General features: G+C 40.8%; 1 protein-coding gene across 1 annotated transcript in view; it reads right to left on the bottom strand.

Moving 5' to 3' along the window:
• Positions 1 to 20524, bottom strand: part of CEP350 (centrosomal protein 350) — an 821600-nt gene that overhangs the window by 667963 nt on the left and 133113 nt on the right. Inside the window, exon 11 of the mRNA XM_069232082.1 lies at positions 14818 to 14939. Within this exon, the coding sequence (XP_069088183.1) occupies positions 14818 to 14939 (122 nt within the window). The remainder of the gene's footprint in view (positions 1 to 14817; positions 14940 to 20524) is intronic.

The following is a 20524-nucleotide window of genomic DNA, read 5'->3' on the forward strand; positions in this document are numbered from 1 at the left end:
ACTACTAACTATCATAATACCAGTCATCTAAAACTGTCGAGCAAATTTAATCCTCCATTACCCAGTGGAAATTTGATAGATACATTTCATGAGTTGGTAATTGGGGATATTGATAAATTTCGTATGAAAATCCCATCGAAAACCATGAATAGATTGAACTTTACACAACAAGATTGGAAAGATCTGAATGCTTTGAGATCTAATACGTCCATTATTATCAAGCCCTCAGATAAGGGCGGTAATATTGTCATCATGGACATACAAGGCTATACAAAAGAAGCCAATCGACAATTGACTAACATAGATCATTATAACAAGTTACGGATCAATCCCATAACCCAATATCAAATGACCTTTCATGAGATGCTTAAAGAATGGCATATCAAACATCTTCTCGACTATGAGGAGTATTTGTATTTGAAAATTGATCATCCAAAAATTCCATGTATTTATTTTCTGCCTAAAATCCACAAGAATAAATCACATCCCCCAGGTAGACCCATAGTTAGTATGAATCAGTCTCTGTTGGAAAACACTTTGCGATATCTAGACCTGTTTCTGTGCACTTTTGTCACTGAACTACCCTCCTATTTACGTGACACTAACACTTTTTTGGCCAAGATACATAATATTCCGTGGCACAAAGATTATCTAATGGTCACCATGGATGTGGCTTCTCTTTACACCTCCATTAAGCATCAATATGGGATACAAGCTTGTAGATATTTTTTAGGAATACTGCCCATGGAATTTTTCGAACATACAGACACTCTTGTCTATGTTGCAATTTTGTTTGACCCATAACCTGTTCCTATTTGATAATGATTTTTTTTTGCAAAAACAAGGGACGGCTATGGGTGCCTCTTTTGCTCCCACGTATGCCAATCTATATATGGGTTGGTGGGAGAAAGAGGTGGCATGGTCTGAGGGCATCAATATCTACATGGATAAGGTCGTACTGTGGGTGCGATATTGACGATCTTTTCATAATTTGGGATGGCTCTGATCAATCACTTTTGGAGTATACAAATATACTGAATGATAATCAGTTTAATATTCACTTGGAAACTACTTTCAGTAGAGAGACAATTTCTAGATGGTTTACTAGAAGTGAAAAATGATCGATTAGAGACCACCATTTATCGCAAACCCACGGCATGCAATTCCATTCTGCATGCCAACAGTGGACATCCCACGACACTAAAATGGAGCATACCGGAAAGTCAGCTTCTGCGGGCTCGCAGAATATGCTCCGATGAGAGTAGATATGACATAGAAATCATGACAATGACAGAAAGATTTTTAAGTAGAGGATATCCTCTTAAAATCTTGGTGGATGCACAGGACAGAGTCAAAAATAAAAGCCAGGATGAGTTACTTTTTAAGAACACATCCATAAGTAGTGAGATAAAACAATCATCTCCTGGAATATTTGTGGAATTCAATCAACAACATGGTTCTTTGAAAACTATATTACAAAAGAATTGGCATATTTTACAGAATGATCCTAATTCAGGGACATTATTGACCCACATCCTTCCATAACCTTTCGTAAAGCTCGCTCATTAGGGGAGCATCTGACTAGAAGTTTCTTTTCCACAAAAGATAGTACATCTTGACTGAGCAAAAAAAGTTTGGGGTTTTGGAAATGTGGCCATTGTAAGGCTTGTCAATATGCACATAATATGCAGAAATATCAAACCTTTGAGGGTCGCCCTTGTGATATCAAGGATCGTATCACATGTGATGCTGAATATGTGGTTTATGTTGTTGAATGTGGATGTCGCAAAAAATATGTTGGCAGTACCATCCACAAGTTAAAAATCAGATTTCTACAACATTTTAGAGCCATCAAAAATCAAAATAGAACATATCCTTTGGCTAAACATTTTTGGGATATACACAAAGGTGATTGCAGTACATTAATATTCTATGGAATTAAATCTATCAAAAGCAATCCTAGGGCGGGTAATAGAACATCTGAACTTAAACAAATGGAATCCAAGATGATTTTATTACTTGGTTCCGAGTCTCCCTGGGGGCATAATCTTGATGCGGAATTACGTGTCCATTTATGACATACTATAGGAAATGTATTTCAATCACAATACAGTGGAAGGTGTTTTTAAGTGATGTAACAGTTAGTATCTATTGGATTCTGTATACAATATAATATCTAGAATCGCCAATAATAAGTGGTGATCTGAATGTTTTATGTTGCTCTGAGGAATTTAGAATAGTATGTGCCTATTTCAGATTTTTTTATTTTGATTTTTTCTTTCTTCTTATATTTATAAGATAGTAGGTGAAGAGATGAATTTTCCATTACTGTTTTCCACATGTGATATACACATGATTTATATAGAAGTGGTTTTGATGGTTAGCACTTTGCACTTTATTTAGTGGCCCTTTTGTCTTTATTACATGCATAAATTATAATCCTGAATGAAAGTCCAAAAAATAGTACATTATGCCTTATAACACAAAATTATTTTTTGTGTGTCAGAAATTTTAGAGACTTCGAAAGGTGAAGGTAAAATTAGGACTTAAAGAATTAAATGCTCTCATATATGGGTTAAAATACGTGATGCCATCGAATGAAAAGGCTACAAATCAAAAATCCCCAGCACAGTTTAATAACATAGGCTGATTATTTACAAATATTTATAGCACTTGAAACTTTATCAATGTTTGTAAATTATGAATTGGATAACAATCATGATTCTATTTATTTTGTAATTTGAATAATGATAAATGTTATTTTGAATATTTAATTACAGGATTATAACTACTCTGTTGTTAGGACTGTATTTATTAATAATGTATATTATTCGAAAGTATTTAAAGATATTTATACAAAAACAAATATTGAAGAATATTTTCTATAAATATTTGAAAATTATTTATAAATGGTGGATTAATAATAATTGTTGACATTGGTCTAAAATATGTAACAATATATGTTTTTAAATGTGTCAATCATGATATGGCATTGAGATAATGAGGATACATCCTTATGCAGGGGCTTTTTGTATATTGGGCAATAACATCAATTATATTGCTAATTAATAGTCTATAACTTACTGTATTGTTGGCATTTACTATGAGTTGATGGAACATGCGAGGGACACACAGTGGATTAATGTCCAGATCAACGAAAATATTACATCGAATATTGTTAAGGCAATATATTGTCATCAATATGTAGGTCTGAGTTTTTTGCATGTTTAAAGATGGGGGCACCATTAGTCGACTCTAGTATGAAATGGAAACAAATGATGGTTTTTAACTTATATATATGATGCCGTTTTTTTGGCCGATTTTGTCCAGCAGAAGGCGTTTTCCGAAACGCGTTGACATTCTGTGCAGGAAACTCTGACACCATTATATGGAATAAAATTGATGAAATTCAACTCTGAACTTTGAATTTTGCTTCGTCCTTACGATTTGGAGACGATCAAGGGATTAGTGCAGCCGTCTGGTGGATATTGTTCCATCTGTTGAGGAAAAAAAATATATATATATATATATATATATATATATATATATATATATATATATATATATATATACACACACACACATATATACTGTTACTTACCCAGTAGACGTCTGTTCGTAGCATGTAGTGCTGCAGATTCACATGCTTTGCATAAGTCCGCCATCTAGTGTTGGGCTCGGAGTGTTACAAGTTGATTTTTCTTCAAAGAAGCTTTTTTCGAGTCACAAGATCGAGTGACTCCTCCTCTCAGTGATAGTACGCATGGACATCGAGTCCTTTGTAAGATTGTTTTCCAGCAGGAGGGTGAAGTAAAGAGTGGAGAACTATATATATACATGGAAAATGTCACTTACCCAGTGTACATCTGTTCGTGGCATGAGACGCTGCAGATTCACATGCTGTGCATTATCCTGCCATCTAGTGTTGGGCTCTGAGTGTTACAGGTTGTTTTTCTTCGAAGAAGTCTTTTCGAGTCACGAGATCGAGAGACTCCTCCCCTTTCGGCTCCACTGCGCATGGGCGTCGACTCCATCTTAGATTGTTTTCCCCACAGAGGGCGAGGTAGGAGTTGTGAATATAGTAATAGTGCCCATGCAATGGAGTACGTATGTATGTACATAATGTGTTTTAAAAGTGATATATATTTACAAATTTACAAATGTACAAGTTTATTTCCACCAACTTATAACCCCTACAGGCTCCCGGGGAGGTGGGAGGGCGCATGTGAATCTGTAGCGTCTCATGCCATGAACAGATGTACACTGGGTAAGTGACATTTTCCGTTCGATGGCATGTGTAGCTGCAGATACACATGCTGTGCATAGACTAGTAGGCAGTTATCTCCCCAAAAGCGGTGGTTTAGCCTGTAGGAGTTGAAGTTGTCTGAAATAATGTTCGTAATACTGCCTGTCCTACTGTGGCCTGTTGTGTTGTTAACACATCCACACAGTAATGTTTCGTGAATTTATGAGGTGTAGACCATGTGGCTGCCTTACAGATTTCTGTCATGGGTATATTTCCTAAAAGGCCATTGTGGCGCCTTTTTTTTCTAGTGGAGTGTGCCTTTGGTGTAATAGGCAGGTCTCTCTTAGCTTTTACATAGCAGGTTTGAATACACTTAACTATCCATCTGGCAATGCCTTGTTTGGATATTGGATTTCCTGCATGAGGTTTTTGAAAAGCTACAATTGTTTTGTGAAATTGTTTGTTTCTATCAATGTAATACATTAGTGCCCTTTTGATGTTTAATGTATGTAATGCTCTTTCAGCTACAGAGTCTGGTTGTGGAAAAAATACTGGGAGTTCCACAGTTTGATTTAAGAGGAACGGTGATATAACTTTTAGTAAAAATTTTGGATTTGTGCGTAGAACCACTTTATGTTTGTCTATTTGTATAAAGGGTTCCTGTACGGTAAATGCTTGTATTTCACTTACTCTTCTGAGAGATGTGATAGCTATTAGGAAGGCCACTTTCCATATTAAGTATAGCATCCCACAAGAGTGCATGGGTTCAAAGGGTGGACCCATGAGTCGTGTTAATACAATATTGAGATTCCATGAAGGAACTGGTGGTGTTCTTGGGGGAATGATTCTTTTTAGACCCTCCATAAATGCTTTTATGACTGGGATTCTAAAGAGTGATGTTGAATGTGTAATTTGCAGATAGGCAGAAATTGCTGTGAGATGTATTTTAATGGATGAAAAAGCTAGCTTAGATTTTTGTAAGTGTAATAAGTAGCTTACAATGTTTTTTGTTGACGCATGCAGTGGTTGAATTTGATTATTATGACAGTAATAAACAAATCTTTTCAATTTATTTGTATGGCAACGTCTGGTAGTAGGTTTCCCAGCTTGTTTAATGACCTCCATACATTCTTGTGTAACATCTAGATGTCCAAATTCTAAGACTTCAGGAGCCAGATTGCTAGATTGAGCGATGCTGGATTCGGGTGTCTGATCTGTTGTTTGTGTTGAGTTAACAGATCTGGTCTGTTTGGTAGCTTGATAGGAGGTACTACTGACAGGTCTAGTAGTGTTGTGTACCATGGTTGGCAAGCCCAAGTTGGTGCTACTAGTATTAGTTTGAGTTTGTTTTGACTTAATTTGTTTACTAGATACGGAAGGAGTGGGAGAGGGGGGAAAAGCGTAAGCAAATATCCCTGACCAACTCATCCATAACGCATTGCCCTTGGAGTGAGGGTGTGGGTATCTGGATGCGAAGTTTTGGCATTTTGTGTTTTCTTTTGTTGCGAATAGGTCTATTTGCGGTGTTCCCCAGTTTTAAAAGTAGGTTTGCAGTATCTGGGAATGAAGTTCCCATTCGTGTATCTGTTGGTGATCTCGACGGAGATTGTCGGCCAACTGGTTTTGAATTCCTGGGATGTATTGTGCTATTAGGCGAATGTGATTGTGAGTCGCCCAATGCCAAATCTTCTGTGCTAAGAGACACAGCTGTGATGAGTGTGTCCCTCCTTGTTTGTTTAGGTAATACATTGTTGTCATGTTGTCTGTTTTGACAAGAATGTGTTTGTGGGCTATTAGCGGTTGAAATGCTTTCAATGCTAGAAACACTGCTAGTAGTTCTAGTTGATTTATATGAAGTTGTCTTTGTTGAGTGTCCCATTGTCCCTGGATGCTGTGTTGGTTGAGGTGTGCTTCCCACCCTACCATGGAAGCATCTGTTGTGATCACGTATTGAGGCACTGGGTCCTGGAAAGGCCGCCCTTGGCTTAAATTTATAGGATTCCACCATTGAAGCGAGGAGTGTGTTTGGCGGTCTATCAACACTAGATCTTGAAGTTGACCCTGTGCTTGTGTCCATTGTGTCGCTAGACACTGTTGTAAGGGCCGCATGTGTAACCTTGCGTTTGGGACAATGGCTATGCATGAAGACATCATGCCTAGAAGTTTAATAACAAATCTTACTTGATACTGTTGATTTGGGTGCATGCTTTGTACTACGTTTTGGAATGCTTGTACCCTTTGTGGACTTGGAGTGGCAATCCCTTTTTCTGTGTTGATTGTTGCTCCTAAGTATTGTTGTATTTGACAAGGTTGTAAGTGTGACTTTAGGTAGTTTATTGAGAACCCTAGCTTGTGAAGGGTTTCTATGACGTATTTTGTGTGTTGAAGACACTGTTTCTGAGTGCTGGTTTTTATTAACCAATCGTCTAGGTATGGGAATACGTGTATGTGCTGTCTTCTGATATGTGCAGCTACTACTGCAAGGCATTTTGTAAATACCCTTGGTGCTGTTGTTATCCTGAATGGTAACACTTTGAATTGGTAGTGTACTCCTTGGATTACAAACCTTAAGTATTTCCTGTGGGAAGGATGTATGGGTATATGGAAGTAAGCATCCTTGAGGTCTAGTGTTGACATGTAGTCTTGTTGTTTGAGCAAGGGAATCACGTCTTGAAGTGTTACCATGTGAAAGTTATCTGATTTGATGTAAAAGTTTAGTGTTCTGAGATCTAAGATGGGTCTCAGTGTTTTGTCCTTTTTTGGTATTAGAAAATACAGGGAATAAACACCTGTTCCTTTCTGCTAGTTGGGCACTAGTTCTATTGCCTCTTTTTGTAATAACGCTTGGACTTCTAGTTGTAATAGATCCAAGTGCTGTTTGGACATGTTGTGTGCTTTTGGAGGCACATTTGGTGGTAATTGCAGGAATTCTATGCAATAACCATGTTGGATAATGGCTAGGACCCACGAGTCCGTAGTTATGTCTTCCCAATTTTTGTAATAATTTGTGAGTCTCCCCCCCACTGGTGTTATGTGTTGGGGATTTGTGACATTGGAGTCACTGTTTAGTTTGTGGGGTTTTTGGGCTTTGGAATTTCCCTCTTGTTTTAGGAAACTGTCCACCCCTACATTGACTCCGAAAACCTCCTCTGCTTTGGGCTCGAAACCCCCCTCTAAAGTGTGGCTTCCTAAAGGTGCCTCTGCTCTGTGGGGAATAAAGCACGCCCATGGCTTTGGCCATGTCCGTGTCTTTCTTTAGCTTTTCTATAGCTGTATCCACCTCCGGCCCAAACAACTGTTGTCCATTAAAAGGCATATTAAGCACAGCCTGCTGGATCTCTGGCTTAAATCCAGAGGTGCGTAGCCATGCGAGTCTCCGAATAGTGACCGCCGTGTTCACAGTTCTGGCGGCTGTGTCCGCTGCGTCCATAGCCGATCGTATCTGGTTGTTGGAGATACTTTGGCCTTCCTCCACCACTTGTTGTGCACGCTTTTGAAACTCTTTGGGAAGATGTTCAATGATATGCTGCATTTCGTCCCAATGAGCCCTGTCATATCTTGCCAATAAAGCTTGGGAATTGGCAATATGCCATTGATTGGCTGCTTGTGCTGCAACCTTTTTCCTGCTGCATCAAACTTTCGACTTTTTGTCGGGTGGTGGTGCATCCCCAGAAGTCTGTGAGTTTGCCCTTTTCAGGGCTGCCCCTACTACCACCGAGTCAGGTGTTAGTTGTTGCGTGATGTACACAGGATCCGTAGGGGGAGGTTTGTATTTCTTCTCCACCCTAGGTGTGATGGCTCTGCCTTTGACGGGGTCTTGAAACATCTGTTTCGCGGGTTTTAACATGCCTGGTAACATAGGCAGACTCTGGTATTGGCTATGTGTTGATGAAAGGGTATTGAATAAAAAGTCATCCTCTATAGGTTCTGCATGCAGTGCTACATTGTGAAAAGTAGCTGCTCTGCACACCACCTGCATGTAAGCAGTACTGTCTTCTGGTGGTGATAGTCTTGCCGGGTAGCAATCGGGACTATTGTCAGATACTGGTGCTTTATATAGATCCCATGCATCTGGGTCATCCTGGCTCATCCCTGTGTCCGTTGGTGATTGCATCATTGGGGGTGTTGCAATTGGTGGCAGTTGTGGTGAGTGCTGTGGCGATGGCTGTGGAGAAAAACGTGGTGGAGTTTTTTCTTTAGCCACTTTTGCTTTTGGCTGTTTATCTGTTTCTTGGAAAGCGAGTTTCCGTTTCATTTTAATTGGGGGAAGAGTTCTTATTTTCCCTGTGTCCTTCTGAATATGGAGCATTCTTTGTGTATAGTCTGGCTCTCCCATCTCTAATTCTTGTCCAAATCTATGGCCTTGTAGTTGTGATGAATGGCCTTGTTCTTCTGAATAGGAGCTCTGTTTCAGCTCCGAGGCTGGGGGTTTCGGCACCGGAACCTTTTCCGCAGTCTTTTTCGGCTCCAAAGCCACCTTTTTCGGTTTCGGGGTGCCGATATCTCGGTGCCGAGTTTGGTCGGAGTCAGTATCTCGGTGCCGAGTAAACTCTGTGCCGGTATCTCGAACGGAGTCGGATGTCTTCGACACATGTGTGCCATTTTTCGGTGCCGATGGTTGGTCACCGTGCTGACGGGTTAAGCCATGGCCTGCCGGCGGTGGCGTCCCCTGGGCTTTCATTATCTTTTTGTGAGTTTTGGCCGGGGCAGTTTTACTCACGGTTTGTTGCCTTGCCGGCTGCTCACTTTCGGCCTCGTCCGAATCAGGAATGGAGAAAGTCTCATCTTCTTCGACGTCATGGTGTCCTGCCGGCGTCGACGCCATTTAAAGCCTTCGAGCTCTCCGGTCCCGTAGCGTCTTCTTCGACCGAAATGCCCGACAGGCCTCGCAGGTATCCTCTTTGTGTTCGGGGGACAAACACAAATTACAGACCAAATGCTGGTCTGTATAAGGATACTTATTGTGGCATTCGAGGCAGAAGCGGAATGGGGTCCGTTCCATGAGCCTTGAAGACGCACGCGGTCGGGCCGACCAGGCCCCGCCGGGGAGTGGAAGCCCCGAAGGGCTACCAGAGCTCTTCTTTTCTTCGATGTCGATCTGCTATTACTAACCAGATACCGAACGCAAACAATACCGTCGAATTTTCAGAAATTTAACTAACTTTGCGAACCGAAACACGGAGCGAAGAGGAACACGTCCGAACCCGATGGCGGAAAGAAAACAATCTAAGATGGGGTCGACGCCCATGCGCAATCGAGCCGAAAGGGAGGAGTCCCTCGGTCTTGTGACTCGAAAGACTTCTTCGAAGAAAAACAACTTGTAACACTCCGAGCCCAACACTAGATGGCAGGATAACGCACAGCATGTGTATCTGCAGCTACACATGCCATCGAACATATATATATATATATATATATATATATATATATATATATATATATATATATATATATATATATATATATATATATATATATACACACACATATTTCCATAAAGAAAGTACTACACCGGCTACAGGCTTCCGGGGAGGAGGGAGGGCACATGTGAATCTGCAGCACTACATGCCACGAACAGATGTCTACTGGGTAAGTAATATTTTCCGTTTGATGGTATGTGTAGCTGTAGATACACATGCTTTGCATAGACTAAAAAGCAGTCCCCTCCCAAAATAAGCAGTGGCTAGCCTGTAGGAGTTGGTGTAGTTTGAAATAGTGTTTTAAGCACTGCTTGACCAACATTTGCTTGTTGGAGAGATAACACATCCACACAGGAGTGTTTAGTAAATGTGTGTGGTGTGGATCATGTGGCTTCTTTGCATATATCTGCCAGTGGTATATTTCCTACGAATGCCATTGAAGCTCCTTTATTTCTAGTAGAATGTGTTTTAGGAGTTACTCATAGCGGTCTTTTAGCTTTAGGATAGCAAGTTTGAATACACTACACTATCCATCTGGCTAATCCCCGTTTTGAAATAGGATTACTACTATGAGGTTGTTGAAAAGCCACAAAAAAGTTGTTTAGATTCCCTGAAATCTTGTGTTCTATCCACATAATACAGGAGAGCTCTTTAACATCAGGAGTGTGAATAGCTCTCTCAGCAACTGAATCTAGCTGTGGAAAGAAGACTGGTAATTCTACTGACTGATTAATGTGAAATGGTTAAACTACTTTAGGTAGGAAGTTTGGGTTTGTCCTAAGTACTATTTGATTTTTGTGAATTTGGAAGAAAGGCTATTCTAAAGTGAATGTCTGAATTTCACTAATTCTCCTTAAGGAAGTAATTGCTAATAGGAAAGTAACCTTCCATTAGAGAAACTGAAGAATGCATGGGTTCAAATGGTGGACCCATAAGCCTTGTGAGCACAATAGTAAGATTCCAGGTTGAAGCTGGTGGAACTCTAGGTGGAATAATCCTTTTAAGGCCTTAAATAAAAGCTTTTATGACAGGAAACCTAAAGAGAGAACTATGCTGTCTGTTTTGTAGGTAAACAGCCATTGCTGTTAAATGAAATTTAATAGATGAGTATGCAAGATTTGCTTTTTGTAAATTAAGCAAATAACAGACAATGGGCTACATGTATCACAGTTTTTGTTTGCGACTCGCAAATTGCTAGTCAGAGTGAAACCGTATGTAGTATAGTGTCATTGACACTATTTGTGGCTCGCAGGGGGGTTTGCAAATGCCCACCTCATGAATATTCAAGAGGTAGGTCGGCAATTTAAGACCCCCTTGGGAATGGTGGCCCTCAGAGGGATGGTGGCCTGCTGGAGACAGCAGACCACCTTGTCTGTGACTGCTTTTAAATAAAGCATTTTATTTTATTTTTTAAATGCAGCCCGTTTTCCTTCAAGGAAAACAAGATGCATTACAAAAACAAAAAAATTGAACGTTTTTGTTTCATTTTTTCAGAGCAGGTAGTGGTCCATAGGACCACTGCCTGCTTTGAAAAAAATGTTTTCAGTGACATTCACAAAGGGGTAGGGGTCCCATGGGGACCCCTTCTAGTTTGCAAATGTGTTAGCACCAGTGTGACACTGGTGCTAACTGCGATTGTTTTGCGACCACATTCGCGGTCTCAAAACAATCAGACATGGGACTGCAAGTCGCAATTAGGAAGGGAACACCCCTTCCTAATTGCGAGTCACAATCTCGTTTTGCGATTAGGTAAAAAGTTTAACAAATCGCAAAACTGGGTTTGTGCATCAGGAAGTGCATTTTGCACCTCAAAAACAGCCACATTTGCTGTTTGCGACGTGCAAAATCATTGGTGCATGTGACCCAATATCCTGTACGGACGCTTTAAGTGGATCAATGTTTTTGGGTTGACCGAAATATACAAAACGTTTCCATTTAGCTGCATAACACTGTCTGGTTGTAGGTTTGTGTGCTTGTTTTAGATTGTCTATAGATTCTGTTGGAAGCTGTAGATATCCAAACTCTATGACCTCAGGATCCAAAATCGGCAGGTTGACCATACTGGGATTGGGATGCCTCATTTGACCTTTGTTTTGTGTTAATTTGTCCGGTCGGTTGGGGAGCTTGTGATGTGGTACTACAGTCAGATCCAACAGTGTTGTGTACCAGTGTTCACGTGCCCACGTGGGAGCTATGAGTATGATAGTGAAGGAGGAGATGTGACGGATCTTGTTGACCAGAAATGGAACTAGTGGGAGAGCGGGAAAAGCGTAAGCATATTTCCCTGACCAATGTATCCAAAGAGCACTGCCTTTAGATTAAGGGTGTGGGTACCTGGATGCGAAGTTTGGGCATTTTTCGCTTGCTGTGAAGAGGTTTATGTCTGGGGTTCCCCACATGCAGAAGTACTGTTGAATCACCCCTGGGATATATTCTGTTAGTAATTGAATGTGATTGTGAATCGCCCATTTCCAAATTGTCTATGCTAGAAGGGACAATTAAGATGAGTGTGTCCCCCCTTCTTTTGCAGATAATACACTGTGGACATGCTGTCTGTCCTTATCAACACTGTTTTGTGCGTGATCTGTGGCTGGAAAGCTTTGAGTGCAAGGAACATTGCTAGCAATTCCCAATGATTTATGTGATAAATTTGTTGAATTGAGTCCCATTCCCCATGTATGGTAACGTTGCTGAGATGGGCTCCCCAACCTATCATTGATGCATCGGTTGCGATTATGGTCTGTGGTACAGGGTCCTGAAATGGCCGCCCTTTTAATAAGTTAGTGTGATTCCACCATTGCAGAGTGTTGTAAGTTTGCCGGTCCAATAGCACTAGATCGTGAAGTTGACCTTATGCTTGAGACCATTGTTGTGAGAGACACTGTTGTAGGGGTCTCATGTTTGGACGTCTGTTGGGTACTATTGCTATGCACGATGCCATCATTCCCAAAAGTTTCATGATAAACCTTACTGTGTAAGTGTGATTGTACGTGAGATATGAGATTGTGGAAAGCTTGAATTCTCTTTGGGTTTGGGTATGCTAATGCTGATTGAGTGTTCAGAGTTGCTCCCAGATACGGCTGTATTTGCACTGGTTGCAGATGATATTTCTGGTAATTGATTGTGAACCCTAGACTTTGTAGGGTATCCACTGTGTATGCTGTTGACAGGTTTGAATGGTGCTGGCTTTTAAAAGCCAGTCGTCCAGATAGGGAAAGACATGTATATGGTGCCTTCTGAGGTATGCTGCAACCACTGCGAGGCATTTGGTGAAAACCGTTGGTGCTGTTGTTACTCCAAAGGGTAGTACTTTTAACTGGTAGTGCTTGCCTGCTATCACGAATCTTAGAAATTTGCAATGTGCTGGATGTATGGGAATGTGGAAGTAAGAATCTTTTAAATCTTTTTTTTTTTTCAGATTTGCAGTTGGTTGTACCTTTTAGGTTTGAGGGCGTTTGCTACGGTTTTAATGGATGTGAAGAGTTTTGCACTTGCTTCATTGCACTTGGTCCATACCATAAAATGACAACGTAGTGTTAACCCGCATTTGCTCAATTTTAGCTGCAGATTAGTAACCTAGGATAATTCATGTTTTCTGTATAGATTAAAAATGGATGTTAGTAATAGGTCTGTTCAATCAGACCATGCTAAAGAACACATTTAAATAAATTGTAAACTGGACTTCATGGCTGCCTGTTTCCCTGTGATACATCATACTTGTAAATCTTCCTATGTATAGGATTGAAAGGCTAGAAACATAAAAGTGAAATACTTACTTTAATAGCTATGATACTTTTATTCGTTTGATTAAACCCGATGTATGCCTTGGTACTCAAATTCAGATCAATAATGCAATGGTTTAATTTTCCATGCAGAAATCCATCATCTTGACTGAAATGTGATGGTTGTAATCCCTGCACTGTACATAATCAGGGGCCAGAAAGAACTCAATCTCCTTACTTAATCATGAATTCATCCTGCATTTGAGAGCAGATGAGGAGGGTGTTCTAGGAAGTGTGGGAAAAGGCAAGTTATTACTGTAACAGTTTAACTAATGGTCTGCAGATTCTTCTGCTTTATCTTTCATACTAACTTACTTCTGATACAGGTTTCAGAAGAGGTTGCAGCAGACAGATGCATCCGGGAAGGTACTGATATCCTGGGAATGTTTCACATTATTAACAGGCTGTGGCCTGAATCCTGGGTAAATACACAAAGCTGTACAATCTCACACATGGGGTCACAACTTCACAGTGGAGTTTTCAGAGGATTTTTATTATACATTTAAAAGGCGAGTTATGCAAATCTGGAAAGGCTTAGAGGAGGGTTAAAACATTGTCCTCACACAGCTACATCTATTCCTTTCTGAAATGACGGCATCTCCACAAGAGTGTTTATTTGGAAAGTGGAGTTATGGCACAACTGTGGAAGCAATTGATAAGTGTTTGTAGTAGTGTCTGCAATGAGCCCTCATGAAAGGTATAAAGCGCACTGTGCCTAACTATAGGCTTTGGACAGAGTAGAAGATAAAACAAAGAACAGGTTTTAGGAAACCTGCATAAAGTTACACCTCAAAGTCATCAGGACCATGCCTATGTCATACGAGTAGGGAAATGATCTTTGGCTCAATATGAGAGCATGAGAAGGAGGAGATACTGCTCATTGCTTGGTACTGCAAATGCACAGTCTGAAAATGTTCCAAACCCATACACAAAACTGTTCTTCTGTCCTACCTTATTTCTACAAGTTCTGGGACTTAATTTGTTTGTTGCAGCAAATCATTCTCTGATGTGTAGTTAAACTGAGGATGTAACACGTTTATGATGAGCTAGGTTTAACAAAGTGGGGTTAGGTCACTACTGGAGGAGTGCTACTGGGCATTTTATGGACCATAAAGTATTCCTATGTATAATCAAGGCTTAAAGCATGATTTAGACATTGGCAGTGGGGTTACTCCGTCACAATGGTGACGGATAGCCTCAACGCTGATATCAAAATCCTATTAGGGGATTTCGATTTTGGAAGCCGGGGTATCTATCACCGTTGTGACGGAGTAACCTCTCCACCAATATCTAAATCAGGCCCTTAGTCTTTAGTGTAATATTCATGGGCTATTTAGATATTTATGTAGTGTTGCATTGTAACACTCACCTGCCAAGTGGCTGTGGCAACTCCGACAGGGAAAGGTCACTGCTAGAAGAGGCACTAAGGGGGCGATCTTGACCTTTGTTCTCTTTGTCAGATTCTCCAGAAGGTTGGTACACAGGTCTTGGCTAAATGGGAAAAGAAACACTGGTGTTACCTTAAGAACAAATCAAAGGTTTCACACAATAATTGCAACAAACTGCAGAATAGTAAAGTTGCTGAAACACAAAAGGATTGCCCCTAGAAAAAGCAAAGCTACTAAAATCACCCAACAAAACCTAACAGCAAAGGTACTAGAAACCAACAGTAGTGCAATCCATAAAACAGCACAACTGCTCAAACCCAAGCTGCAATATCTAGCCAACCACAAAGGTGCCCAAGTCCAGGAATACTGCTTCCAAAGAACAGTACACCTGCTAAAAAAGGAGTGGTGTTACAAGTAACCAAAAGATAAACTGCTAAAATAAATGAATTAGCCAAAAATTAAAGGACACCCTTCACTACCTTTTTTTATTTTAAAAAAGATACTTCAACTTTATTTCCAAAATGCATGGTTATTTAAAACAAGTATACCATCAAGACAGTGATAAAATAGCGGAAATAAATTAATAAAATAATAAAAAATACTGAATAACCTTGACCAGTGTATTAACAGTGTACATTTATTTAAATTAAAACCATAAAATACATTTTAAAATGAGAATCGTGGGTTTCTCTATGCAAATAGTGTCCTGGGCTTGAGTGAGTGAGCTCTAGGTCTCTGCAGTATTCTTTATTCTGGCTTTAAATATATTAAGATGTGTGAATTTTGGGTTAAGAGCAGCTATGAGGGATTGCCTGCATGTTCAAATGGGTGCCTGATTAAAGGCATCCTGCAGCATCCTTGTGGGGTCTGGTTACATGGCCGTACAAACAAATAAAGGAATCAACCAAAAATGTAAAGGACTCCCTTTATTCCAGTTTCCAAAAAAAACAAGTAAAGGATCTGAAATCCAAACAGAATACATTTAACAAGGAGCAGGGGTACGTAAGCTCAACTATGGCTTCTTGCATGCTGGATTTGAACAGTTATGCCAAACAAATACAAACATGCACAAGCACAACAAAAACGCACCCAACTAGGGGCACAGCTGTTCATATGAAAAAGGAGTACAAACATGAGCAAGGCTGCGCAACAAAACAGGAGTGCGACTCGACACAAGCACAGAGATTCAAACTTAATAGGAGTTTACAGTGTCAATGGCAAAGTTGTTCAAAAACAATTCAAAACCAACAACATTATACAGTAGCATGGCCAACTATATAGAACTCTTGGGGAACAGCTTCACTTTAGTTGCACAATCGCCCAATTGAGGAGCAGCATTCCTAACTCAACTCTGCCTATAAGCCACGATACCTCACATTTTCTGTAGCACATGTGAAATGGAGAGGGAGGTGGGAACTTCTTATAAATCATTAAAGCTACTGGAGAAAAGCTCACTTAAAATAACTGCAGTTCTCCATTATCAGTAGCTTTCATAGATTAACAGGCTTGAATCACTCAGATCATCCAGCTGGGAATCTTACGGTACTCGTAGAGAGCAGTGCAATGTTAAAAATAGCCTGGGAAACTTTAACATGCTCAAATTAGAAGCCTATGGACATCATTTCAAAAGCTTCAAACTTCAACCAATCAGGAGAAAACATCACATTTACCCCTCCCCACAAAGGAAGCCATACCTCAGATTTCATAGCATAAGTGGAAGTAAAGGTAATTCCGAGTGGGGACAGAGCTGAGGAGGAGGGTGGGTCACATTTGGATCTATGGAAGACACCAATATTGGAGAAGTACAGTAACAGGGAAGTAACTTTTTCTTCTCCAGTACTGGATCTTTCATAAATTCACATGACTAAATTAGAGTAGCAAGAAGAAATTAACACACATTCGAAAGTGGATGGTGGATAAAAAATAAGTGCTTGTCCCACTGCTGCATCTCTTTATACTGTCAAAGGCTGCTGTCCTGCAAATGTTCGCTATGGGCACCATGGCAAACAGGGCAGTTGATGCAGACCCTCTTCTAGCCGAATGTGCCATCACATTTCATTGGACGGGCTGGCCTGCTGTATTATGACAGAAGATTACGACTGTCAGATTGTCAGGAATGTCTGGTCTAGTACAGTGGTTCCCAACCTTTCGACTTCTGTGGACCCCCACTGAATCATTATTGGAATCTGGGGACCCCCACTGAGTCATTACTGAAAGCTGCTGACCTAATCAGTTAATATTATTACATTTTCTAAGCAGTTGCGGACCCCCTAAGGAGGCTTTGTGGACTCCCAAGGGTCCCCGGATCACAGGTTGGGAACCACCAGTCTAGTCTATGAAAATTTTAGACACTTTCTGACATCTACAGTATGAAGCACTTTCTCTCAGCTGCATTGCTTCCATTTTGAAGGAAAAGAAAAGGTCTACAAGACTTCTGGCTCATTTAAGTAAGTGACAAACTGTACTTTTGTAATATAATGAGAACTTGTTTTTTAGAAGGACTCATTCACCTCGAAACTGTAAAAATTATTATTTGATTGTAAAGGCCTGAATTTCACTTTTTCTCCCAGGAGAAGTCAGATCCAAAAGGAGAGACATTTTATAGGAAAGATCTCACTTCTGTTTCGTGAATTGGCTTGAAGGGGGTTGTCATTACCTGAGACAGAACTGAGTTAAGCAGCCATGGTGTTGAAGGAGGCATTACTTAAGTGAAGACTATAGAAACGTTTCAGTGATTCTTTAATAAATCTGGTGGACCAACGTGATGGTTGATTCAATGTTCTTCTGAGTGTGAAATGGCTGCTAAATGGACTTTGATGCATGACTTAGAACGAAATTTGCCAAGTGACTTAAAAAGGGTTAACTTTGCTGAGGAGGAAAAAAAAAATGGGTGCAGGCTTTGTTCAGCAAACCAGATAGATGCCAGATGAACTCTGATCAAGGCATGCTTGAGAGCTGACAGGACCCATTTCAACAGCTACGGTGGAGGAAAGTGTATTATGTTGAGTGGTTGTGAGACCGCACCATGTAATAACATCAACAACCTCTATCAAATCTAGTTACTACTCTTTAATAAAACCTTTAGCTCAGTCCTGGGTAGGTGTGGCACACAGCAGTCAGGATTATCAAATAAACAAATGTAAAGCATTTAATAGTACCAAAAAGTAAAACAATAGTAATAACAGCAATAATAAGACTTCAATTTATAAAAATAGAATGTATTTGTATCTTAAAATAAAGACCTGGATGACAAAAATAGATTGAGGGAAATCAGAGACATGATTTTGGAAAAGTAGGCAAGATTACTTCACCTTGGTCTTTAGATGCAATAAATCGTGGTTGGTAGCCAACTGGCTAAAACACCTGTTAGAACTCTGTTGGATTAGCCACAAAGGGGAGAGGCCAGTTACAGAGACCTTCAGGATCCAGGGTGATGTGTCACTTTCAGCAGTCAAAGGGTGTACAGTGCTCTTTTCTACTTCTAGTGTGTCCAGCCAAGAAGCTGTCCTTATGCTGTGGGCACAGGATTCAGAGGGTGCTGAAGACACTGCAAAGATGTGGTGAGTACTCCTGGGGCCACTCTGATTTCCACAGAAGTCTGGGGTCATCGCTAGCCAACGTCTTGCTCTTCCACTATGCAAAAGAGTGGTGCAGTCCAATGCGGGTCCAGTCATCACTGGTTAACTGATCAAGGTTACAGTGGTTTCTTGTAGGTGAGGTTTTCTTTCTTGTGGAGTAACCAGAGTCCACTTCAGTGTTTGCTCTGGGTCCTACAGAGTTGAGGACGCCTCGGTAGGCACGGACTCTGATGCTGCACGCCAAAGTGCCTGCTGGGAGACAAACAGGCTGGGCCTCTCAAGAGTACAGGCTTTGTTCAGCACTAGGCACACACAGATGGAAGGCGGGCTAGCCAACTAGCCCTTAAAATTCCTTATTCCATCCTGCCACAATTGTGGCTCTTTTCCACGATGGGCACTGCAGATACAATCTTCTTTGCGGGTGCAGTCGAGACGTTGGTGCATCGTTCCTTTGCTGGATTCAGGGAGCAGCATGTCAGTCCTATTTTCTTTCCATTCCAGTAGTGACTTGAGGCCTGTGGCTCTAAGGTGCACTTTAATGCCATCTTTGCATTTGTGGGAAAGGAGCCCTTACTAAAAATGGGACAGTAATTACCATGAGGCAACCCTTCCCACTTCAAATCCCTTACTGGGGGTATGGCCACCAGCAAATCCCAGGATACCCCTCGCTAGCTGAATTCAATACGTGCAAGCCTTCTTCTAAGGGAGGAGCTCTGGACATACTATATGGGGTGTACCCAGCATTATAAGCTACTCATCCTGGAAAAATGGTCCTGCCACATTGTCCCCCTCTGAAAGACATGCCACCCTGTCTGCCTGCCCCCTCTTTTGTAAAGGCAAAAATGTTATCACCATGTGCTTCACTGAGGCGGTAGTCTCTTTGAAGCTGGGCCATCTTTGGACACCGCCAGTAGTTATCATGCTGGAGGTCACACCTTCCCCAACCAACAATTCTGCTCCCTGTTCCTGGAAAAGCTTTACACTTCCTAGAAGGGAAGCAGTATGTTGTTTTGAGAATTAACTGCTGCAGACAGACAGGAAAAGCTACCGAAGTTTTGGGGCAACAAAGTGATAATTTTCTAAAGTCACTTTTCTAGTGAAAGTTATCGTAAATCGGATCTCAGAAATGAGCAAGGTTTAATGTAATGATGAACAGGTTCCTTACCTTTGGTAACACCTTATCTGGTAGACATCATTTAGCTGCAGATTCCTTACCTTAGAATTCTTACCAGGCCTCAGGCTGGATTCAGAAATTCCTGAGCAGGACCACTTATACCGGTGGATGACTTTGTTCAGGTACGCATCAGCGGCGCCACATGGGACGTGTACGGTACCTATATAGGCGCCACCCAGGCATGCTGATGTCAGATTCATTTCTGGACTTTCCACGCCAGATGCATGGAGCCAAAAAGAAAGTTGATGTTCTGGAATGCATTTCTTAGGGCTTCAGAAGGGTAAGCCTATTCAGAAACCAGTTTGCAGAGTGGGGAGGGTAAGAGGTAGGTATAGAATCTGTGACTAAGTAGAGTCCCTACCAGATAAGGCATTACCAAAGATAAGTGATTTGTTCTTCTGCAGCACCACGGTGGGCTGTCAAAGCTAGCCAGTGGCACCGTGAACAGATGCGCTTTATGAAACAATTATGTGCTGATGGTGCCAATTAATCTTATGCCTTAATAAGAAATTACATTTCAAAACTGTAAATTGATATGGTAACTGGTCTTTTTGTTCCTTCCTCTGTTACTGGATCTTATTAAACAGCACAAAAGTAACATTATTTCAACATACAGACACCAAAGACCAATTTCGGATTTTCATAGAGGACTATGCTAGTGACAGTATTTCACAGGCTCTGATGCCACCTAGCGGAAAGGGATTGCATCATTTTCACGTAAACCTATTTAAATAATTTCTGTACGAATATATATATATATATATATATATATATATATATATGGAGAATGTCACTTACCCAGTGTACATCTGTTTGTGGCATTAGTCGCTGCAGATTCACATGCTGTGCACAGTCCGCCATCTGGTGTTGGGCTCGGAGTGTTACAAGTTGTTTTTCTTCGAAGAAGTCTTTTCGAGTCACGAGACCGAGGGACTC

The sequence above is a fragment of the Pleurodeles waltl genome, chromosome 4_2, assembly GCF_031143425.1.
Source record: "Pleurodeles waltl isolate 20211129_DDA chromosome 4_2, aPleWal1.hap1.20221129, whole genome shotgun sequence".
In the NCBI taxonomy this organism is placed as follows: Eukaryota; Metazoa; Chordata; class Amphibia; order Caudata; family Salamandridae; genus Pleurodeles; species Pleurodeles waltl.